Consider the following 25,051-nt stretch of genomic DNA (forward strand, 5'->3'; position numbering starts at 1 on the left):
TAAAGGGTGGTCAAGGCCGACATTGACAAAAAAAAAAAAAAGTCAAAACAAAAACACAAGACCACACCACTCTAAACTCAAACAACAAAACTTAAACGAGTTTGCTATATAATTATGATAAAATTATATATAGCTAAACCCTTAAAAAACCAAAAAAGATATTGCGTAGATATAGATTATAGGGCCTCCACATAAAAAGATTTGGTTAAGCGGCGGAGGGGGCAAGGTTCGTTAGCACATCGCCAGCAGGGTCCTTGGAAGCCAATGGGGCAGTGGTCTGATTCAGCTTAGACTCACTCTCGCCAAAGTTCTTGTAATCTAAACTCGAATCTTCATAAATATCCCACCATTTTTTGACCAACATTTTGATGTCTTCTCGCTCCATGTGTTCTTGAGCCTCATCGTATTTCCAAGGCTTTGAACCCTATTAAATTGAATAGAAATATACAAATTTAATAACTAGGAATATATTTTTACATATACGTAAAGAAAAAAAAATAAAACTTACATTAGCACAATAATGAACAACACTGATTTGGTCAAGGTCAACGTGTTCTGGATGACGCCAAAGCATAGCCAATATGAGGTTGTAGGTCGAAGGGATTGGTTTGTATATGTCTTTGAAGTACATATTCAGAAAATCCTACCAAAAACAATAAATTTATATTAGAATTGTATAGTATTAAAAACTCAAATCAAATAATGAAAAAAATAAAGAAAAAATATCGTACCTGTTCAGCAAAAAGAGTTGGGGTAGTGAGTTGAACAACACGAAGAAGATCTTCGTAAGTGACGAGATTTGGTTCAAAAATCAACATACCGGCATTGAAATATGCCGGAGGTGGAGCACCGAGGCTTTCGACAGGCCATGTCACTTTTTCAGGCGACTGTTGGCAGTAACCGATCTTGTATTGAGGAGATTTGGTCCAAGAAACCTCGCAAAAGCAATCTTTGACGGCATACAAGTAGCCACGAGGAGTATCGAACAGATGATCGATGTTACTGAACACTTGTATGTCCCCATCTAGATATATCATCTTCTCATACTCAACAAACTGCATATAGCATATATATGTTTATAAGTCGTTAGTAATATATATATATATGGCACAAATCTTACTAGTATTATTCGACACGTGATAATAGGCGTTATCATGTTTTTATATATATATGAAGTAAGATAATTACCTCCCAAATACGAAGCTTGGAGTAGTTGATAACATAATACGCCATGGAATAACCTTCTTTGTTTTCCGGCGGATAGACCGGTTCGATCTCACGGATAATGCATCCTTGAGCCACCAGGATTTGACGGTGTTCCTCAGGCACGTCAGGGAGAATCGCCACAACAAGAGGATAAGCCGATTTCACCTTGCGAAGTCCTTTGGCTAGACCAACCACACCCATCCAGTAGTCTTTGTTACCAGCAAGGAAAGTGACATAAGCCCTTTTCCCATCTTCAGGGATCACAGTCACGTCAGCTCCGATCTTCTTCTCGACGTTCATCGTCATTTGGGACATCTCAAACAATATTATTAAAAAGGAGATTAGTTTCTTTAGAGAGTGTTTAAAAGATTGTAAGTGATATGGAGACAAGACAACCCTATCGTGTTATATATAAGGGAGCGAGAGAGAATGGGAGAATTAAATCGAGAAGGAGAATTAATTACCAAAAATATTCTCTTTGAAGGGAATGATTATCTACCAAGATAAAAAGCGAAGAAGATAAAGAAAAATGAATCTAAAATTGTAACAATTATGGAAATGCGTATAATTCATCATATATATTTCCGCATATGCATTAAATCGGTGCATTGAAGTTTCTACGTATATGGAATACATTGCCTTATCGAATTATTCGTTATGAATATTTTTAGTCTTTTTGTGTAAATTGTTTTTGGCCAACAGTGTATGTATGGCAACTGTTATTAATTGCTTTATCTTAGTGCGTGGATATCGCCTTTTTGGGCTCATTAATGGTCCGGCGTATAACAATATGGGCTGGGCTTTATAAATAGACCGTTTGGGCTCATTAATTGGTCAGGCGTATAACAATATGGGCTGGGCTTTCAAAATAGACCGTGACTTAAAAGACTTTTTCGAAAGCTGAGATCTTTTTGTCAACGATATTAGGAATGTGATATTATTAGTTTTTTTTTTTCAGTACGAAGAGGATTTGATTATTACGTAACACAGTTATCCACCTAATCAAGTTTCGATTTCCTTTGAGAATGAAGAAAAATCAATGAGCATTCTTTTATCAATCGTTAAATTTATAAATAAAAGTATTGATATGGTCTTAAAGACCTTATCCGAGAATTGTCTCGTGGACTAGTAAAAAGATTTTTTTAAATAATGAAGTCAACAATTCAAAAGTTTAACCTGCTTAATTTGTCTTATTCATTTTCATATGTTGAGAGTAGACATAATCAAATTGATAATAATTTCGTTTTTCGGCTTCCAAAACTAGATTGATTTTTATTGCAATTGTAAATCATTTTTATTTTTATTTTAATTACTGAAAGAATATAATTTTATGTATGAGAGAGAGTGCTTGAGATTATCTATACTATTAATTATACTAATTAACACTCTTTTTGTGGGTTTAACACATAATTTTTTTTTTGTTTTCTAGGCAAAGGTGTAACACTAACATATAACTGATAGTCTCAAACATATTGTATATATAAATTTAAACTGACGTTAAAATACTCGTCGTACCAAGAAGACCGATTCCTCGTTAACGTGTTGACAAAAGGTGTTTTCATTAGACATTTTTTAAAAATATATTTTCTCGTACTTTTTTCTTTTTCTTGTAAACCAATTACTTTTTGTAAACTGGAATAAAGAAAGAACGTAATCTTCTTTTTATTTTCAAAATTTCAGGACTAATTCTCTGGGTTGATCTCAGTCTCTCAGTCTCAGGTCAAGTCAGCCATATGCTTTTCCATCTAGAAGATTATATATGATGGTTTCAACTTTCAATATAAATCCATAATTACATAATGAGAAAACGTAGTCCAAAAAAAGATGAATAGGTAATTTTGTCCTAAACCCTATAAGCTGAATGAACCACACGGACAAACAACAAAACCATTTCTTGTCTCTTTATTATATTTCCTCTCTTTTCAGTCTAGAAATATTTATAAAATATTAGTATTACTTTTGTAAAATTTGCATCATTAAAATATTTCTTAGTCATATATTCACATTTATTTGCATGTTAGGAGACTGATTCTTCTACTGATGATATCATGCCTATTTCTCACCATATACATAGTCTACATACATACATATACGTACAGACAGAAACCCACTTGTCAATATTGTTCACTAAGCTAAGTTTCTCATATATATAATATATAGATAGAGAGAGACTATAGAAGATAAAATACCTAGAGAACAAGATTGAGAGGAAGCGAAATAAACAATCTATCCAAAAATTCAAAAGTGAAAGATCAAAAAGATAATGGGAAGAGCACCGTGCTGCGACAAGACGGCGGTGAAGAAAGGGCCATGGTCGCCGGAGGAAGACGCCGTGCTTAAGTCTTACATCGAAAAACACGGCACCGGCAACAATTGGATTTCCCTCCCTCAGAGAATTGGTATATATCCTTTGAAATTCATTTGTTAGATTTTAATTTTTCACATATATATATATATATATATATATATATATAGTTTTGATATATAATACTAAGAATTTTACATATTGATGAAAGGGATTAAGAGGTGCGGGAAGAGTTGTCGTTTGAGATGGCTTAATTACTTGAGGCCTAACTTGAAGCATGGAGGCTTCACTGATGAAGAAGATTACATCATCTGCAGCCTTTACATTACTATTGGGAGCAGGTTTATTATCTAAATTTCCTTCTTATCACTATAACATGTTATTTCAAATTTTATGATCAGAAAAAAATAATTGGTGTTGTTATTTTAAAATTTTGTTGATGAAGGTGGTCTATTATTGCTTCACAATTACCGGGAAGAACAGACAATGATATCAAAAACTATTGGAACACGAGGCTGAAGAAGAAGCTATTGAGCAAGCAAGGAAAAGCATTTCATCAACAACTTGATGTCAAATTCGAGCGTGGAACAACATCATCATCATCATCGAGTCAAAATCAGAGCCAGATGTTTCATGGCGAGAACACTAAACCGAACCAAACATTGTATGATCAGGTGGTGGATCCATCAATAACATCCTTCGCCATGGAAGAACAAAACATGATCAAGAATCCGATATTGGAATCATTTTCTTGGGAACCAAACAAGGTTTTGTTTGATATTGATCATGACGCAGCTGCTTCATCATATCATCATCATCATTCATCCCCATCATTGAACTCCATGAGTAGTAGTAGTAGTAGTAGCACCGGTATTAATTCCTCTTTGCAGATGTCCAACTACTCCGTCAATCAAAGTGATCAACGCGATATGTTCTTTATGACCGGGTTTGAGAATCTCCAAGCTGAGCTATTCAATGAGATAGCCAACAACATCAACACACAAGCAATCGGGCTTCATGGAACCGAGATGCTGAACAACAACTACTTGGATCATGATATTAGCTCCTTCGTTGATTATCCTCTATACGATATTGAGTAGATGATTTTGATTATATTAGATCTTTATTAGATACATATATGATGCCACTGTACTTAGGTTGGATCATGTTTTTTTGTGTGTGTGTGTGTGTTATCTCTTGATTATTGAAGGCGTAAAAGAACCAAAACCCTAGAAGTGTATTACAGAAAGTTTATTGCTTTGAATAAATGATATAGTATCGTTTTATTATATTTCTTTATTTTTAATGTTTGATTTCACTTATCGTTGGTCATTATTTATGCGAAAAGGTGCCTTTATGCTCTCGTAAGTCGTAATAAAGAGCGATGCTGAAAGAATGGGAATCCTAGGACTTGGAGTTAAACATCAGGAATCAGACCTAATAATTAAAGATCACAAATAGTTTTGCAAAGATGTTCATCATTAGTCTAGTTAATCATAGACGTATTAGACGACATACATAAATAATATGGATAGTTTTGATAATTAATAATAACTCCATGAATTATAGTATTTGGCGTTGTTATGTTAGCTTCAATCATATAATCATGATACTATTATTTTGCGTATATAGTAGTAAGTAGTGAGTAGGAAACCAATAGAAAATCATAAAATACCATAATTAAAGTCAAAAAGCAGTTGACCACTTGATAAAATCTCTTTGTGAAACAATAGTGTGATGTATCCCCAAAGTGTCAACACATAGTTTTCAACTTTATTTGGGGGAGTCGTTGGATCTAAAACATAAATATGTAAATTTTATAATTTTCATATGAACGCTAGTTTAGCTCGTCATCATATTTGTAGTTTGTAACAAAAGTCAAATCCTTATCACTTTTAATTATTTGTTAAATGTTTACTTACTGTCGTTACACTAACGCCTATTACAATTTATGATTTTTGTCGGTAACAGATTTATGTACCATGTGGTTGATATTATTGTAAAATACTCGAGCTAATCGGTTTGTTAAGTCGAATATTGTTGGGTTATCTCATAAGTTTTTAGACTTTGGCCCAATAATTTATTTTCGGACCAAAGACCAAAACGAAGAACATTATCTTACTTACCAATAAATTATGTCCAGGTTATTATTATCAGTTGCTATATATAAATTTCTCTTAGATGATGTTTTCCACCATGTATACTTTCTGTCCATATATCGTTTTGTTACAAAACTACACACAAATTCCCATGAAACATACATGTGATTTAAGTGCATGAAGTGTGAACAATGATGATGCAATGCTTGAAATGGACGTATACCCAACTAATCAATTACAATTTTTCCACCAATTTGCTTTTATCGCCAAAGAAGACAAATAAAAAATATCACATGCTTCTGGTTTCGCTTACTTCTTTCCGCATATAGCAACTTGCGCATCGACTTGGTCACACCCACAAAATATAGACCTTCGTGTATGTAATGTACCATTGAAACCTTTTGGATTTAAAAGTTTATTATGAAATGGGTAAAGTTTAGTCGCAGACAAAAGAAGTTTATAAAAAGGCTCAAACTTCACCATAGTGAAGGCTATATATATTTCATGGGCTTTTAGGCCCTAACACTTCTCCATTGGCCCATCTTTGTTATAATGTGGGAAACTGAAACTGAGAGACTAGGCTCATCCACTAGCTTTACCAAATAAGTATAACTGTGTAAGCGTTACGATCTCTGGGTAGATCAACGGGAAAATACTACTATTGTATTTGTATGCCACATCACATATGGCAAATTATTAGATGTTGATGAGAATGAAAGAATAAAAGACGAGAAAATCCCAAAAATGATGGTCATCATATTCACCAAGAAAGAAGATCGAATCTTTATTTGAAAAGATGAATAAAGGTAAACTTTTGTGTTGGAGACAACAATTGCTTTCGGCCTTTTGTCTTTGAATTATAAACAACTTTGAATGTCTTCATGCCATGCGAACATTTGATGGAATATGGATACAAAATATATTTTTCTATCTAAAAAAGATATATATACTTTTTGAGTGCATCCCTTATTACAACATAATTTCAACTTACCAGTGACCAATATATGCGAGATTAAATTGGGCACATGTGCAGTGTAATTACATATATATCAACAGATGTTACATCAAACCCAAACTTTGAGACTAATATAATATCGAGCCAAAAATACTTAAAATGTTGAGAATGTAGAGAAATCCCCTAAACCTAAAAAGCTTAAAGCTCTTTGAAAAAAAACATAATGTCATTGTCCTCAAAGTTCCAAACATCTAAACATATACTATTCCACAAAGACAACAATGTCATTAGTCTCCAACACAAAGGTGTGACTATGAAATTTGTTGTCTGCCCAATGTTCTTTACGTGCCTATAATATATAAAATTGGATTTAGATTTCGGTTTTAGTTTGATTTTAATCAAGGCATAACAATCAACATTGCTGAAAAACAAGGTAAAATTACGGAACACAGTTACAACCGTCTGTAGTTTCTTGGAATAAGCTCTTGTGCCTGTTTTCATTAGTATACAAGGGTTTCCAAAACATATATACAATAAATACAATACGAAGATAGAATATGAAATAGTAAAATCGTCAAATCTCTTTTCGGGAAAAAACAGTAACATTCGTAAAAAACAAAGAAAGAAAAGAAAAAACATTCGTAATTTCGTATACATTCGCAACTTGAAGAAACGTGGCAGCAAACAAGGCCCATGGGCATGTGGCCCCCGGATGCGTAGATGGACACGAACATAACAGAGCAACACCAATGAGAAGTATACGACAAACATTTATATATTACAAGGTTGGTCCGTCGAATATTTATAAAATGGTGGAATATATTTGCGAACTGACCAATCAGAAAATCTCAGCAGATGTTCTCTGTGTTTCTTTTGCCATGTGCAACCCACATGACACTTTGACATTTGACAACTACCTCTTGAAGACATCCATCTTTTATTAATTTCATTTTTATTTGGCTCTTTGCATTATTTACCGTTGGAGTCATAACGATTATATAAATACGGGGATGTTAAAAACTAATATTTAGAATTTCCTTTCTAGGATCACTTGTATTTGGTATAATATTCACCAATTGCTCAGGTATTATTTTCTTATTTAAGTAGGAACAGTCATGTGAATTGAAAAGAAAAAAAAAACTATTTTTTAATTTCTCATGTTGATTACATAGTAGACCAGTCCACAAGTCGTTTATAAGTTTTTCACCCCTTTTATACCAAATATATTAATTCCCACGCTAGCTGAATACACACACACATGACTCATGTAAAGTACACGCCAATGACGTTAGACCCAATTAAATAACTGTTGAAATTATTTAAAATATACTACTCTAACATCAGGGCAGAGATTTAGTTTCTGATTAGAGAAAGTAGTTAGTTGAGGTTGGTCTTATTGGTGCCACCAAACATTTTACTGTAATACTTTAAGTTAACTTTTAAGTTTAAAGATTATAAAATGAAAATGTGAATGCTCTATATACTTTTTGGATTACTTCCAAATACTAATATATTTCCTCTCCTAATTTTGATAATTCACATTTAATTCATCTTTCTTAGTTTCTATATGAATCGACAGTTTATTATTGGAAATAATTTCGAAGTTACACGATAAAAACAGATCGCCACACACCTGTGTGTAGATATGTTAACGTGGCTGTGAGTGTATATAAGTTGGGTTCATCTTTTGACTTCAATGGTAGGTTTCGTTGACTTACAAGTCATTTAAACGAAATCGATCACTTCGAAACCAATTAAAGCGATTCGAGAGAATCATTATTAACAATTTGTATCTCTTTTGTCAACTAGAGTAATAAAGGAATTCCCCTATAGTTGTTTCAAAAGGATTAGCAAATGTGAACATAGTCTACTACTACTATAGTGCTAAGAAGTAGGTTATATAATTAATTACATAATAATTAATGAGCGGATTTATTGGCCGGACCCAAATTACGGCTTCTCAACCAGAAATGTCGCCGGCAAATCACACGTAGCACCTTTTTTACGTAAATTTGAAACAAAGATATTGACAAATAAGTTTCTTTTTAAAGATCATTATAAGTTTCTTCTGCATTATCCGTTTTCACGTACGGACTGAGTGAACTTTTCCCCCCTTAAAACTATACTAAACCATAAAATTCTGATTAAAAGAAAAAATTATATTTGACGAACAATCACCCTTAAATAATGACAAAAAGCATATACTTATTACACTTAAATTATTAAAAAAGGAAAAAAAACCAGACTATCGTTCCTCGGGTTCACGGTCGTGAAACGATAGCCGGAAAACCCAATTAGAGACTTTCATCTTCCTTAAATTCTTTAGTCTTAGATGTTCACTTTGACTTCTTGTAGTAGACGACGGTCCATCAACAAACTCCTTCAATCTATCCAACGCAACCTTTAATGTCTCTTCGCTCATATTCGCGAAACAAACCCTAAACCAACCCGGTTCGTTGCAATGGCACGAAGAACCAGGAGAGATATTGAGCTTTACCTCGTAAACGATCTTTTTCCATAGTTCAATCTCAGCTTCGAACGTGTTTGATTTCAATAGGTGTCTCATGTCGACCCAACAGAAGAGTCCGGCGTTGCTCTTGAGACAGTCGATGCCGACTGCCTCTAGACCCGATACGAGCTTCTTGTGTCGGTTCTTGAGACGGATCTGGTTCTCTTCGAGGTAATTTTTGGTGAAGTTTTTGTCGGATAATAATGCGGACAAGAGGTATTGTGTTTGGGAAGAGATTAGACCGAAACTGGACATTTTTGTCGCCGCAGAGACAACAATGTCATCGTTGGAGTAAATCACGCCAACGCGAAAACCAGGTAGGCCTAGATCTTTAGACAAACTGTACACGATGTGGACTCGGTTAAAAACATCGGTGTTTTCGAGCTTTCTGTCCTTGAGGACCTCCATTACGCTAATGAATCCGGGAGAAGCAAAAACGGTACCCGAGTAGATCTCATCACTTATCAAATGTATCTTCTTACGTGAGATGAAGTCCAAAAGATGGTTTAGTTCGGTTCGGGTAGTTGTAGTACCCAACGGGTTAGATGGGTTGGTTATAAGGACTCCTTTCACTTTTAGGTTAAGCTTTTGGGCTTGCTCGTAGGCTTCTTCAAGTGCAGATTTTGTGATGCGGAATCCGTTTGCACTCGTACACTGGATCGGTACAATCTCAGCTTCGGTTCTCCATTTCAAATCCCTATCAAATCTGCATTTTAATAATAAATAAAAGTATTTTAGTTAGCGTAAGTTTTTTTGTTACTTGTCAATGAAGCAAGGGTTTGACAAAAAGTTAACTAACCCTGGATAATATGGCGTAGGGATCAAAAAAGCATCTCCACGATCAGCGAGACAGAACATGAGAGTTTCGTTAGCCGGAGTAGCACCAGCGGTGAGGACAAGCTTTTTTGGATCGAAAGAAACTCGGTTTCCTCTATTTTCCGACATAAAATCCGCCATAGCCTGAAAATATTTAAGACAAAACAATCCGGTTTAGTAAACTATCATTAAACATGATAATAATTAATTGTCTGATCGTTTTCAATAAATATTTCGGGCCCGGATAATCTTACATTCTTGAAGGAAGGAAGGCCATGATAATCTTGAAAGAGAGCTAACTCCCGAAAAATAGATTGGCCTTCTCTTTGGAAATTTGCTGCGTCCGGGTTCTTAGCAAGCCATGATTCAATGAGATCGAAAGATAACTGCAAGATAAACAAGTAAGAGTAAGACCGTAAGATATATATACTTGATACTATATACATTATCGAATGTATTCATTTAATGATTAGTGTAATTATATAATTACATACCTGATTTTCTGCGAGACCCATTTGGATAATGCCGTCTGGGTTCTTGATCTCGTCGTAAGGATTCTTCTCATACTCTTCCCAACCCAAAAAATAAGAAGAATCTTGGCCATGTGTGTTACAAGTAGCTTTCTTTGACAAGATACCCATTTTGTTTAATTTAGCTCTAGGGAGTAGGTGTACAAAGTCGAGAAAGAGAGAGAGAAAAATAGATATGAAAATCAAGATTTTGAGAGAGAATAAAAGGTGTTGTGTTTGATTGGTTTTGTGAGTGATGTTTGTAGGTAAGCTAAGATCGAGAGGTCTCTAGGCATGTGTGGGTGTTTATATAGTTTTCATGCTAGCCCACGACAGGAATTTGACCAGTCAGATATTGGATTATTTTAATTCAATTATTTTGTATTTAATTAATCAAGAATTTTAATCAATTCACGCGTTTCCGTCCACACCGACCCTCAAACACTCTCAGATGAGCTCAACTTCAAGAGCTTATGATCGAGCTTGAGGAGTTTTGGATTACGTGAGTTCAAAGTTATTTTACTTACCACTATCAGATAATATTATAATAATTTTGGTTAGTAAATAAGAGTATTGAGTAGTATAAAGGGAGGAACAGTAATGAGATGCCATACCGACAGGAAATCTCCATGTAAATGGGATATAATGCGACCCACAGAGAAATAATTAAGAAAAACAAAATACTAACTAAAACTATATCGGCAATAAAATAAAAATAATAATTAAGATTGGAAAAATGGAATAGTGAAATCGTTGTCATTGTTACAATTGGGGACTCTTTGGACCGTGTTAATTGTAATGTTGGTCCACCACGCTGCTCGATCATCTAAACATGTTGTAGAACTGTGTCGGCTGTATTTTCATTTCTCTATCACCTAATAGTCTTCTCTGAGTAAGAGTATTAGCAACACAATTTAACTCCATGTAGAACTAAACTTCCCTGTTTCGACATTTTTCTTTATACGGTTTTGGACAATAGTGAAAAGATGAGTTGGCATGATAAAAGTTTTAAAAATCGTTTAGTGTATTGTTAATTTTTTTTATTGTAAATTAATAATTGCTTACCGTAGTATGTTTAGTTTATACATAAATCAGGGATACTAAGAAATATTAGAACTATGTGGTAGTCAAGGTGTTGTGTGAGTTGTTACATAATCGCTATTCTATTTTGTATACATCAATATATTATTCTATTTTGTACTCCCTCTGTTTCACAAAGAGTGTCATTTTGGCCTGATTTTTTTGTTTCAAATTAAGTGTCATTTTAGATTTTCAATGTAATATTAAGCATAAATTTCCAACTTTAACCTCATATTCATTGAAGAATATCAAGAGTCAATATCAATTTTAAGGGTATAAGAGATATTTAAATATGTTTTCTTAATTTGTGTGTAAAGTGTCAAAATGACACTTATTATGAAACAGAGGGAGTATACATCAATATATTTTACTTACGTTTTGTTTATATTTTACATAGATTTTACTTTTTTTTTACTTCTATTTTGTTTATATTTTACATAAATTTTGCTTCTTTTTTTACTTATGTTTTGTTTATATTTTACATAGATTTTGCTTCTTTTGTTGTTCGTATTAATTTAATTTTTTCATATTAACACATCCCCCCACACGACCATTTTAATACGCATATGCTTTATTTATTCATCAAACGTATAATCGTATGAAAAAGATGAAACAGCTAACTCCAAAATAAGATTTTCTCTAATTTTATTCGAAGAAAAAAAAAATCTCTAACCAGATTATATTACCATGCATATGCTTGATGACGTGTATAGAACGTTTTAATAAACTAATGGGAACAAGGAAGAGATGAAATCTTTGAACGAAGGAAATAGTTAGTTCTCGCCGGAAACGTGTCGGAACATAACATTACCAAGTTCAATTCTTGTGTTTTTTTTTCTTTCTGCATAATGATGACCACTCACTCAAAAATATTAATTCTTAAGTACCTATTTTAGGCAAAATAAAAAATACTGGTTGACATCGAACCAATAGTATTAATTAACTTCTCCTTTTTTTTTGAGGTGTGAAAATTCATACTCATTCTTTCATTTCTCATTCTCAATTTGTATTTCCCAAAACTGAAAAATGTATCCATTTTATGATACCGAATCACATAAACTAACATGTTTTTTCAGTTTATAAACTTTAAACACATGTCGGCTCAACGATTGCCACCTGGTAAAATGTTAAAAAATAATAATGAGAAAAATACAAATGAACAACAGTTATTATTGTTCAACAACTTACTAAACCGGCCGTCCAGTAAACGCGCCCTTAGTTTATAGCTCCCTGATTAATGAGTGTCCCATTGTAAGCATTCATTGTGATCACCACACCTTATTAATTTTAGACCAAAACATCAAAGTAGGCTAACTTCTTATGGTTTTTCTTTCTTAGCGAGTATATTATTCTTTTCCGAAAAAAGACTACTATTTTCATGGATTAAATAACCTTACACGAACGAAAAAGTAAGTAAACAATATACATATAAAGATAAAGGGAATAAATGTGAGAAACAGCTCAGAGTCACCTGACTTTTCCGAAAGCTTTGTATAAATATACGTATGAGAAGTTATTTAGTTACCATATAGAGAGAGTGGTATGCATGTGTATGTATATTTTTATCCGCCTAATACTTCTTGTTTAATGTAAACACTAAATATCTTATCTAGTTGCTGGAAGTGGAAGTCCTCTAGTTTTTTTTTTTCCTTGTTCTCAACTTTTCCGATACGAATTTTCAGAGTTGCTTCGTTCTCTCACTTTTTGACCTTCATGATTTATAGATTTTTAATAGTTATTTGGCGACAAACTTTTGACTATGTTATTCAATGCTCTTGTACGATTTGGACGACCGAAATTACCAAATATATGTATGTTTAGTTTGATATTCATTGATTTATAGGTGGATTTAGTCAAACCATGGTCAGAATTAATAGCTTGCCAGACAATATTCTTCAGCTTGAGATACCGTAACATTTTTCAAACCAAATCACTATAATATGGATATTTTTTCCTTTCTTCTTAAAATTAACCAGTTTTGATATATTTTCTTATGCATGCACTGATGCACATAGTAGTAAATAACAAAAGGTCGACCAGAATTAACAAAGGAACACCGAAGGATTATAATAGGGTCCTTATATTTTCTTGAGATGCAACAAAAATGGGTCCATATGTATATCTTCCGACACGACCTTGCTTTGATCTGATTCTTTGATGCACTTTGTGACCTTTAAGCTTAACAACACTAAGTAAAGACAAGCTGATGTATAATTCCAAAAGGAGTGCAAATCCCAAAGCATATACTAGTCGTTAAATAAATTAAAAAGTAGTCATTGAGATGATCTCCATTTTCCACAATTTAAAGATTGTGTTAGATTTTATTTAATGTTTTTTTTAGAGGAGAAAAACGAACAAACAAATATAAAGTTAAATGACTCATAAATTTTGAATGCGTTAGTGTAACGATAAAAAGAAATTGATCTGTGGAGATTGGTTTTACTTTTGTGCAAAATGACATATTTCATAGTACTCAAATTAGAGTTTATTAGTGTAGCGATTTTGATAGAAATTGTGAGCAACAAAATGTACTTGTTTAAGAAATTGATTTAGAGTGAGAATGATCCAAATTTTAAGAAACAAATGATCAAGGATGTAAGAGAATGAGCACGTGAAAGCCCAAACGTATATATGTCCCACAGTGTCATATATCATTTTGTGTCTACAAATTTATACAAAATTAATAGGCACGATGTGAATTTCCATGGAGTGGGTTTTATAGTATTACCAATGTATATAAGAATTATTATTTTAACAATCTATCTGGGTACGATTCAAATTGAGTGACAACTAACGTGACGTTCACGTTGCTCCGATCCTCAAGAAATTCCTAGGAGAGACACTCTATGGACCAGTTTGCTTCACCTCCTCCATATCGTAGGACCCCTTCTTCATCCCATCCACCTTCAACTTTACATTACTTCTTTTGTCTCTTCCTCCTTTCTAAATAAAAACAAAAAACAGCTCGATCGATATCTTTTCATTGTGACAAAAAATTCAAATGTTATCCAATTATATATGTCGTACATTTGACTCTTATGACAGTAGTAATTGGTAACGTTGAATAAAAATGGTCATTGTTTTGGTTGAAGTCAAAAAATCAATTTCTCTGAGACGCATTTTTTTTGTTTTCCCCATTGTAAATATGAGAACTACAAATCCTAGAGAATTACAAATATGCGTCTATTCTTGAACTATTAATTAGGTCTGGAGATTTATTTTAGATTTGAATAATTGAGGGATCTTATTGTCCAAAAGAAACTAGACATGTGAGGTTTTAAAGTTGAGTTATTTAATGTCCGTACAAGTTGGAGGAAATGAAACACTACGCAAATTGTACACGGAATGATAATGATTCACAAATAAAACCGTGATTTCTTGGAAGCTTACATGTTTGTGTAGTGATTAATTAGGCGTTGATGTGTCCTTCTTGTGTGTTGTTAACAACAAGTTGCATACTTGGTCTATGACTATCTATACCTACATTGTCGAAGTCAACGAAAGTTACGTACGTACATATATTGTGTCGTCAACTTTATCCGTATATTATCCATATGATCTAATACAAATAAGTTTATTATCCATATGATCTAATACAAATTATAAAGTCTTTGTATATATAATAACGTCTTGTCATTCAGCTTATACATAAAATTACTAAAACTCGTAATATGTTGATCTGTTGTTACTTAAACAAAATATATGAAGAAGCTGTTTCTCAAAAAAATAACAATATTAACTTGAGTAACTTAGTTTCTCTACGATGTAATTTGTACTCGTTTAAAAAGAAAATCAAAATTTTTATATTTCTCTACGTATTGTTAAAATGGAAACTTTGCCATGGAGGACATATATCAAATTGGGACATAGAGAATTAAATTAGACTGAACGATGAAATTTAAAATGTCAACAAAGATATTAATGGTGTACAGCAATGTGTGATGAAATAGTTGGAGAAAGAGAGATTAATTTATGGTGGAGAGTGGAGACGTTACGTAGGTGCGTGTGCGTGCGTGGGGGGCTTGTTTGTGTATGGGAGTGCCAGATTTGAAACCGATGTCCTAACATTATCATATTTTTAATCAACTTACTTTTTACTTTTTTTCTTCTTTTTCTCTGTCTGAAATAAAATTACAAAGTCTTCCCTAATTATATCTTTATTTGTGTCAATAATGACTCACTAAATTTTTGGAAACACTCACTAAACGGTAAAACGAAAAAAAAAAAACTCAGTAAAAAAATTAACCCAAAAAGCTAAAAGAAAACAATCTAACTCCGCCCCTAGGAAGGCTATACAGTTACAATATGATAATGGTAATAAAGAGACGCAACATCACAATGAGAATGTTAGGTTTGTGGCATTTAGATTTGGGCTAATATTGTGGCTCCACTCCTTAAACGTATATGTCGCCCATTCCCTCTTGTTTCTTAGTTGAAGGTGATTGACAAATCTATCTATTATGTCATTTTCTAGTTTGTTAATAGGTAAATAAAGATTGATCAAAATGGACTGTCAAATTCAACTTTTAGTATAAAACATCATTGCACTTGAGAAGGATTCCAATCTTTTTTTTTTTTTTGGACAAATAGATTTTCATTTAACTTAAATTAGGGTCTCGTTTACAATATCTCTAAGAGATTCTTTTGCAATGGCAAAAGCCATCAATTTTAGTTTTCAGCTTACAGGCCCCCAACAAACAAACTCGTTCTTTTATGTTGGATAAGAAAGAAAATTCTGAATGTGGACTTCAACGTATACAACACTTGGGCCTCTTAACTGTTGTTTTGTGTTGTTATGAGTAGGAGCAACATGCATGATTTCTATATTGTACGTTGCGTTGAACATTATTATGCAAAACACATAGTTTCTATAATAACAATTAACAAAGATACTGTACTTAATACTTATTTACTTGATGATTCTGTTCAAGCTGATGGATACACATTTCAAACCATAAGTTCGTAAAGACCAAATCAAACCACCCGGTTCATTCAAACCGTAACAGCAAATAAGCTATTCTTACACTTGAGAAATCTTCAGAGCAGGAGTAGGAGGAGCTCTGTAAATGGCAGGAATAGTTCGAGGGAAGAACATTTGCCTCACACCTTCTGCTTTTATTATTGGAAATATAATCCCTGAAGCACTCTGTTTCACACAACACAAGCAAAAAAACATTCAAGATTTTAAACATAGATATCAAAACTAGTGTTTCAAGAGTTACAAGAACGTACCGAGATTAGTCTAGCTCCGAGCCATAAACGTTTAACAGAAGGGAGAGGTACAAGCAAACGACCAACCCCGAAAATCGCAACAGCGAAGAAATGAAGAACAAGGCTCATAGGTCGCGGGTTCAAACCAGAGAGCAAAGCTACTGGTCCAGACGAACACACCCCTCCAAGGCTAAGATAATCAAAACAAGCTCGACGCATTTCGCTTCTAGCATCATCAGGAGATGCCAAAAACACTTTATACAGAGCTCCAGCGAGCGTATTGATGGTTGAAGCAACCGGTTTACGCAACGTGTAGAATGATTCAATGTATTTGGATAAGGATTCTTTGTCGGTTAAGTTCGTGAGCGGGTGCAGTAGGTTGCGGAGGATAACTATATCAGACAAAGCAACAGTCATACCACCTCCAGTAAGAGGATGACGCATGTTGAACGCATCACCTAGAAGTAAAGCTCCTGGTGTAGGAATAGGGTCTGCAGGCATGCTTCGGTTCGGCATTGTTCTTATGTTACCTTTTTCGACAGCGGAGATGAAAGCGTCACGGATCTGAGGAGGTACCTGCGGTGCTACCATTGTTTTGAGATAAGTAGCCATTTCACCACTTGCGAGTGAAGGAAGTTTTGAACCGGGTACGTCGACCAAGCAACGGACTTCAGAGCTGCTGATTGGATAGAATAAAATAGGTGATGGATCACCAAGAACGACGTGTCCATGATTTGGAAATGGAAGTTCACAATTCTCTAAGACGAGACCTACGAAGTTAGATGGTACCTCCACCTGATAAGAGAGTGTTAGAACCACAAAACAGAGCAAATCAAGATAAAACGATCCAATCTGAAACCAATACCAAATGATGAAATCGAAACTTAAACAACCATGTTACAGACCTTAGGTTTGCAGAGAGAGCGACGCAAGTTGGAGAAACAACCATCACAAACAATGGTGAGAGGAGCAAAAGATTTAAGCTCTTGGCCATCTTTGGTTTTGTATTGAACACCTTTGATTATTCCGTTTTCTTCCACCAACGATGTCACTGTTCCTTGCTCCATTCGAACACTGATATCAAGCATCAACAACTCAAATCAACTTTACAACCACTAAGAAAGTAACAGATGTGTGTGCTTTCAAAATGCATCAAAAAATCAATAAATTGTTACTTGGGAAGTGTTGAAGCTTTCTCACGCATCCTCTGCACAAATCTCCCATTGTGAAAGCTACGACCCGCAACATCGGAATCAAACTGATCCAAAGGGTAAGAGAGTTTAGTGTGTTTCCCATCTTTGAAGAGAGCATAACCAAGAACTCTCTGCGCATCTATCTCCTTCACACAATCTACAACAACCACCAGTCACACAAGTCAGATAAGATAACTAATCCAAACAAAAGATCTGATCTTTATTCGTAGATTTAGTTTTTTACCTTCAAGCCCGAGTTCGATTAACTTCAAGTAACCACCAGGTTGAAGCAATTCACCGACAATTCGATCAGGCTCCGTTAAGTCTCTTTCTATAACGTGAACTCTTCTTCCTTCCTACACACACACACACACACACAACAGCCAAAAAGAGCTTAACTTTGATTCCGTGACGCAACTAGAAACCACCAAAACCGCAACAAGCACCCGTAAATTAATAAGGATCACGAGGATTTTGTGAATGCGAAAAATATTAACACGAAAGTTAGAAACTTTATCCATAGAAGAAAAAAAAAATCACATCTTTGGGTAACCTAATAGCTTGTGTTGCAAGATTTGATTAAGCTACACAACGAGAAACTAATAAACAATTCAACAAGATTCAAACAACCAATTCAATAATTAATAAACAATTTCTGAACTAAAAGACATTACAAAAATCATCCCAACGAATAAAAAAGTTACAAAAAGATCAAACCTTTCCGAGGGTATGAGCGAGGGCAGCACCAGCGACACCAGCACCAACAATGATAATATCAACACCAACACCATCCCCAGATTTCACCGTTAGGGTTTTATCGATTCTTCTCTGAGTTCTCTCGCTACGTTTCGAATTCTCTTTGCTTCGGCGTCGCTGCGAGAAGAGATAAAGAAACAGAGACGCGAACAGAGAGGCTAAGAACGTTGTCAGAACCAAGTGATCAACGACAATCGACGGCGCTTCCATTCTCCTACGCCGCCGCTCTCAAGCGGCCAATGCCGGTGTGGTTTTTTTTTTGGTTTTTAACGAAACGATGCGTTGTTTTCTAAAGGCTTAGAGACGATTTTGATGAAATTTTTATTTCAAGGTAGAAACAAAAAAAGAAAGAGAAGTTGTGGTTGTGAAACCAAGTCCGTGTCTTGTTCTCATATTTTCATATTGTTGGACCAATAAATTATATATATATATATAAGTAAAGCTTTAACCTGAAGTAAATTAGCTAAAATACAAAACAAAACAAAATCTTAGTAACAGAACTAATTAAAAATATAGTATTATATTCTCTAACTAAGGAAGTTTCTAGAATCATTAAACTAGGAGAATGATTCTGATTTGTTTTACCTTAATAGATGGTGTCGTTAATTACCATTTTGTATAATAAGATCAGTTTTTCACAGTTTGGTGTCAAAATATATCGATGATGACCCCATGTGACAACAATAGTACTAATCAAACGTGGAAGCATACTGCCTTCATATATTAGTTCGTATAACAAACAAAAGTCACATTTTTGAAGCAGTTAATGTGTCATTTAATTCGATTCAAAAATATAAAAATCCCCCAACAATATGACTCTGTGTGGACTAAAATGTTTCCAACCCTACATAACTTCCAAAACAATATCCCAACTCGAAATCATATAGTCGAAAAGGCCAAAACTGCAATTGTGGCCCAAATTACCAAATTTGTAATTAAACTTGTCCACGGCCCAATAAACTTTTTTTTTTCGCGTCCGAGTTTGTGCGTCAAACGCATCCACACGTCTGAGATACTGGGAAAACACGTGCGAATGACACACTGTTCAGAAAATTAAAATCAAAGGTTTCAACTTTGAACTACTTCATTTACCCCACGTATGGGTTAACAGTAATTTCGCTGCCCCATAATTTATTTCATAGTAAGTGGTTCTTTAAAAGTTTCCAAGCAATAAATTCTTCAAATTTTAGATATAAAATAATCTTTAAAAAATTGATTTAAATTTTTAAAAAAATCCGTAAATATTATGGATGGAGGGAATATTTTAAATTTATGGTGAAACTTTAGGGAAAAGCTGATACGGGTGGGGTGTGAAAAAGAGACAAAAGGAGAGAATTTAGAAATGAGGTGGTGAAGGTATGTTGGATTGTTGTGGGACGATATGGTCAATAAAGCAAAAATCGCATTATTGGAGAGACATTTCATATTTTACCATTCATCTTATTATTATTTCCGTGTACTTAAAAGAACAATGTATATCAAAGGCAAAAAATAAAGTGACAAGAAACCTAATTATTAGTTATGGGTCATTTCAACTCCATGCACATTCCCCTTTACATATTTTCTTTACCATATATTCTAATCAATTGCCAAAACTATCATAGCCATCATAATCAATTACTTAATATGTTCGTGTTTCCTGAATAACCATATTAGTTCTCGCATAGTTTATATTAAGTAATCATCATTTCGTGTCGTTTCAACGTATGAATATGTGTAAAGAACAGCCAAGGAGTAGCAAAGGAGATTCATTAAAATCATATGTTATAGAGAGATTCATTCTGTTTCACATGAATACTACTCAAAAGAAACATATACCGCTCCTAAGCAAAATACTATTTATACCGACCGATGAAACTAAACCGAATTTTAATCCAAACCGGGTAAAACCGGAAATAAACCGAAACACTTGGCAAACTAAACCAAGGAAACCAGAGTTAGTCTTTTAGATTTCAATCAAGAATCAGCCCAAGCAGCGAAAACAGGCATCTGAGGCAAAGTAAGAGCAACGGTCTTAAGCTCAGCATTAGGGTTTGAAGACCAAGGACTCATATTTCCGACAACATTTGCTCCGAACATCTTCGGACCAACTTGAGGCAACGCGAATATCGCCGGAAAACTCAAAACTCTCTCGGGACTGCTCGCTTTAGAACCACCGTCCAGAACAGCGGTTAGAGCGGTTTGGTCATCATTGTTGCAGACGACAACGCTGTTGTTGTTCCTTCGAGCTAACTCTCCAGACAGAAGTGTGTTACTAGACATTATGCGCTCAACATCGTACCTCGTGATATCAAAGTTAGTCACAGCGTTTGTGCCACGGAACTTGATTGCTGCTACATCGTAGGCTTCTGCAGCTTCTTCTTGAGTTCCTAATACCGTTAAAAACATTCCGTGAGACACAAGAAATGTGACAAATGGATTTTATCAACCAAAATCGTCGGGCATATATTACCAAAAGTTCCAAGGTAGAGATCTTTGTTTCCGGCAACTCTACCAATCCGAGCTTGCCACCTTCCATGCTGGTGATGTCTATTAAGAGACACACAAAGTCAATATGTTTTCAATGAACTATATATTATAAAGTTAAATAAAGGGAAAATGTAAAAAGACCTAGTGACTCCTCTGTAGATGGAAGCACCCCTAGAGAAACCACTGCTCTTCCTTCTCAAATGCGCGACATATTCTTGTCTAGTCATGTTCTTCATGTCATCAATCTCTTTCTGATAATTCTCCACCTTTTAAAAATAAAATTAACGTATTATTAAAATTATAAATACATCAAAGTCAAAGAGATAACACAACAAAGTAGGGGGGAAAAAAGAATTAAAAGGAAAGAGCAAAAGAATGATTTACAGAGAAATTGGTGTGAGTAGAGGGACCCCAGTACTTGAGTGCAGCAAGATCATATGCTCGAGCAGCTTTCTCCTCCATATCATAACCTCCTAAAAAAAGATTCAATCAAACAAAACAAAACAAAAAGCAGTCAAAATCCATCATTATTTTCCCGAGAAATTTGTGGGGGGAAATAATGAATCCATGAAGATTGAAGTGTTGTACTTACCAAGATAAACTGAGATGAAGATCATCAAATCATAATCACACATAGAGAAAAAAAAAAAAAAGAAACTCAATGTCAGTAATACGTTAGATAATAAAATCTTATAAAAATGTTTCCATCTTTAGCTTAAAGATAATTATATATTCTAATAAAATAAAAGAGCACTAATTAAACCTTGTCTTCCTTTTCTGCTATGACCTTCTTTCTTGAAACTATTGTCCCATAGATGAGCTTCATATCTACCAGTCCATCTGTGTCTGTTTCACATGATTAAAACCATCGAATATATAAGTACATGAAAACATTTACTAACCAAAGTCAAATAAGTTTAATATATTATAAAGTACAAAAAAAACCTTGTAACGCCTCGGTATTGAGAAGTTCGTTGTCCAAAAGTATCAATAGATTTTCTATGAACAATGGGTTTCTGACCAACAACTACAACTTCCTCTTGTCCCCTCTTCTTCTTCGCAGCCACCATTGTCGTAGTCTCGAACCCAACACTGGTATCAACAAGAGCTTCAGAGATCTGGTGGTGGTTTTGGTTTTGGCTTTGGTGGTTTTGTTGGGTCTGGTGGTGGTGGTGAGAGCCAGTGATGCAACTAGATTGTGACCCAGGGCTCATGGATAAGCTCAGTGACTGTTGAAATTCCCCATATACCCCTACATTAAAAGACCCTCCATGTGTCAAACCAGGGTCATTCTCGTAATTTCTAGTTTCTCCCTCATGGTGGTTTCTGGTTTGAGGGAAGCTAAAGAACTCTTGAAAGTTTGTAGCTGTGTTTGGCTCATGAGTGGTGTTGTAGAATAAACTATCTAAGCTAAGATCCATGGCTTCTTTGTGACTTGTGTTGTTGTGATGATGGGTCCCAAAGAAATCCTCCATCTTTGGAGATGAATCTTAAAAAAAAAAAAAACCAGAAAATGTCCTAAGTAAAAATAAATAAATCCTTAAAACCAAACATGTTCCCATCAGACAAGACACAAACATCAAACACTTAAGTAAAATAAAAGAACATTACTAACTACTAAGTACTACTACTAACCTTGATGATGGTTTGAGTGAGAAGATCTGTTGAGAGCTTCCATTAAGCAAAGAGAACCGTCAGATCTGAGTGGCATCACAGACATGTGAGAATAGATTTCACCAGTTGAGTTAGATCCATAGCAAACACCGTAGTTGTTACTGTTATCACCAACGACAAGCTGAGGTGGAACAGAAGAAGAAGAAGTTGCAGCTGACGAAGTTGTAGACGAGTAAATAGCTTCTCCACCTCCTCTTCCTCCCATTTTCATCATATTCGAAGACAATGAGAACCCTAACAAATTAGTCGTATTGCTATGATTATTCTCATCATTATCACAAAAAGACTTCATGTTCTCTCTTCTTTCTATAATATAACTTCACTCTCTCTCTCTCTCTCTTTGTTTTTATAATCTCTCGAAGTAGTAAGCTTAAAACCCAATCATTGGATACACAACGAACACACCATTTTTTTCAAAGTTTTGTTTTTTCTTTGTAACGGAAGAGAGAAAGCAAAGGAAGTAGTAGTAGAGAGGGTTTTTGAGAGAGGATATATTATAAGAGAAGAAGAGCAAAGCACAATTTTTGCTGTTTGAATCCGTTGGGATCTGTGTTCTTATTGAGAAAGACGTTTCTTTACTTTTATTTTTGTTTTATTTCTATTTTTATTTTTTCGCTTTTAGCCCTACAAATTCCACATTATTTTTTTATTATAAGTATTGTTTTTTGTAAAGTCTTTGGAAATATTTCAAACTTAAAAAAACTATATGGCTATGTGACGAGTTACATTACAACTAATGACAGCAAAAACACACTTTGGTTGATTTGATAGTAGATAAAATTATTAAATTATCTGAACGAGAACAATTTTTTTTTTTGTAAGATATAATAGTTCTCGATCTCTTACAGAAACAAATTATCCCTAGAAAAATATAGTCAAACTTTTTTTTTGGTTAATTATGCATATTTAAATTTGGTTAATTATGCATATTTAAATTTGGTTAATTATGCATATTTAAATTTATCACTTAAGGAATTTTCTGTTTGCTTCTAACGTTTTGATGATTTTACCACGTATTTCTTTTTTCTATTGTAATTGATATGTTTATGCCATTCTATTGCAATCATTCATAACTTTTTTCAGCTATCATTTAACCATAAACTCATTAATTCAATATTCTTTAGCATTTAAAGATCAGAAAATTCGAGATATTTAGCTTAGATTTATTAAATAAGCTAGAGTTGTTAAATTATAAAGACACTGGAAAAAAGACCTATATACTACTAGATAATAAACCCATACGAGTTGGTACGATATGGTGGTAGGACATTCGAACGCACTCTCCAAACATTTTCTAAATTGGATACCATTAAACTTTAAACATTGTGTATGACTCATTTCCAAAATCAATAACATTAAATTTAAAATATGTAAATAAAAGACGTCTTTCTTATCGTGAATTTACGTTTCATTATTGGAATATAAAGAAAGAGAGATACGAATACAGATCTATAGTCCGACAAAAAGTATACAGAAGTCCATAAGAAAAGTCCAAAATTTCTCATGACCGACCGTAGAAATTACGACGAAACTTTTAGTCACGGCTCTAAATGACCCGACATATATAGCTCTGTATCCTTTGAACTCATCTTTTTATTTCGTTATCTTCCAAAAATATTAAACCAAGTGGGTCGCTGCTCGTATTTATATTTGATTTGCAATACATCTCACATTATTTGTGTAAACGATGCTGTCTCTATATATGTGACATGTTTGTACCTTCAGCAACAAATTATAATTATGTGGTGCTAATTACTTTAACCGGTCGATGTAAGGAGATTCTTTTGGGTGAAAAAAAGGAACTAGATCCCAATGCACGACTCAAAGATTTTGGTTTAAGATAGTTTTGTTGTTCACGGTTGATACTTGATAGATTAGTTTAGAAATTTGCGAAAAAGGCTATCAATAATACGTAACGTAAGATATTCGTATTTATATATATGTTTATGAATTAGATTTTGTTGTTTGTACAGTGAGAACTACTAACTAGATATGTTAAAGCTTTACGTACAGTAAAGCTCAAATATACGTAGGCCCTATGATGTCTGCCACAACCAGCTGTAATGTAGGATAAGACATCTCTACGGCGCCGTTTTGCTGAAGAAACCACCCATCCATCTTTAATTACTTTGACTTAAATATCTCTTTTTTTTTTTTTGCAGTTCTTTAAAATGGAACTAATTTTAGTAAAATTGATCAATATTAGTTTTGAGATATGGTAATTTTTCAAGACAGGTGGACAAGAAAAAAAATATATATAATTTTGCAA

The 25,051-nt window shown here is 34.0% G+C and overlaps 5 protein-coding genes across 6 annotated transcripts; 1 reads left to right on the top strand and 4 right to left on the bottom strand.

The window, feature by feature from the left end:
• Positions 1-205: 205 nt before the first annotated feature.
• LOC104729384 (galactinol synthase 5) lies at positions 206-1,521 on the bottom strand. The gene is made up of 4 exons (XM_010448321.2): positions 1,189-1,521; positions 732-1,055; positions 509-643; positions 206-424 (listed from the first exon to the last, which is right to left on the bottom strand). The coding sequence occupies exons 1-4, from the start codon at positions 1,519-1,521 to the stop codon at positions 206-208; spliced, it is 1,011 nt and encodes a 336-aa protein (XP_010446623.2).
• A 1,862-nt stretch (positions 1,522-3,383) lies between these two features.
• Positions 3,384-4,802, top strand: LOC104729386 (transcription factor MYB87). The gene is made up of 3 exons (XM_010448323.3): positions 3,384-3,605; positions 3,723-3,852; positions 3,957-4,802. Exons 1-3 carry the CDS (start codon positions 3,470-3,472, stop codon positions 4,609-4,611), a joined length of 921 nt encoding a protein of 306 aa, XP_010446625.1. The 5' UTR covers positions 3,384-3,469; the 3' UTR covers positions 4,612-4,802.
• Positions 4,803-8,688: 3,886 nt separating this feature from the next.
• LOC104729387 (1-aminocyclopropane-1-carboxylate synthase 8) lies at positions 8,689-10,676 on the bottom strand. The gene is made up of 4 exons (XM_010448324.2): positions 10,385-10,676; positions 10,145-10,276; positions 9,874-10,034; positions 8,689-9,780 (listed from the first exon to the last, which is right to left on the bottom strand). The coding sequence occupies exons 1-4, from the start codon at positions 10,529-10,531 to the stop codon at positions 8,811-8,813; spliced, it is 1,410 nt and encodes a 469-aa protein (XP_010446626.2). The 5' UTR covers positions 10,532-10,676; the 3' UTR covers positions 8,689-8,810.
• A 5,621-nt stretch (positions 10,677-16,297) lies between these two features.
• Positions 16,298-19,116, bottom strand: LOC104729388 (squalene epoxidase 3). The gene is made up of 6 exons (XM_010448325.3): positions 18,601-19,116; positions 18,128-18,239; positions 17,866-18,040; positions 17,596-17,764; positions 16,712-17,485; positions 16,298-16,625 (listed from the first exon to the last, which is right to left on the bottom strand). The coding sequence occupies exons 1-6, from the start codon at positions 18,847-18,849 to the stop codon at positions 16,500-16,502; spliced, it is 1,605 nt and encodes a 534-aa protein (XP_010446627.1). The 5' UTR covers positions 18,850-19,116; the 3' UTR covers positions 16,298-16,499.
• Positions 19,117-20,371: 1,255 nt separating this feature from the next.
• Positions 20,372-23,439, bottom strand: LOC104729389 (AP2-like ethylene-responsive transcription factor ANT). Of its 2 annotated transcripts, none has more exons than XM_087477828.1 (7): positions 22,744-23,439; positions 22,054-22,597; positions 21,863-21,954; positions 21,493-21,581; positions 21,250-21,374; positions 21,092-21,168; positions 20,372-21,008 (listed from the first exon to the last, which is right to left on the bottom strand). In XM_087477828.1, the coding sequence occupies exons 1-7, from the start codon at positions 23,072-23,074 to the stop codon at positions 20,596-20,598; spliced, it is 1,671 nt and encodes a 556-aa protein (XP_087333954.1). In that variant the 5' UTR covers positions 23,075-23,439; the 3' UTR covers positions 20,372-20,595. The 2 variants fall into 2 exon arrangements, with proteins under 2 accessions (XP_087333954.1, XP_087333955.1); XM_087477829.1 differs by having other exon boundaries at positions 21,701-21,954; positions 22,744-22,985.
• Positions 23,440-25,051: the final 1,612 nt, after the last annotated feature.

Source organism: Camelina sativa, chromosome 12, assembly GCF_030686135.1.
Source record: "Camelina sativa cultivar CO46 ecotype springtype chromosome 12, ASM3068613v1".
NCBI classification, from domain to species: Eukaryota; Viridiplantae; Streptophyta; class Magnoliopsida; order Brassicales; family Brassicaceae; genus Camelina; species Camelina sativa.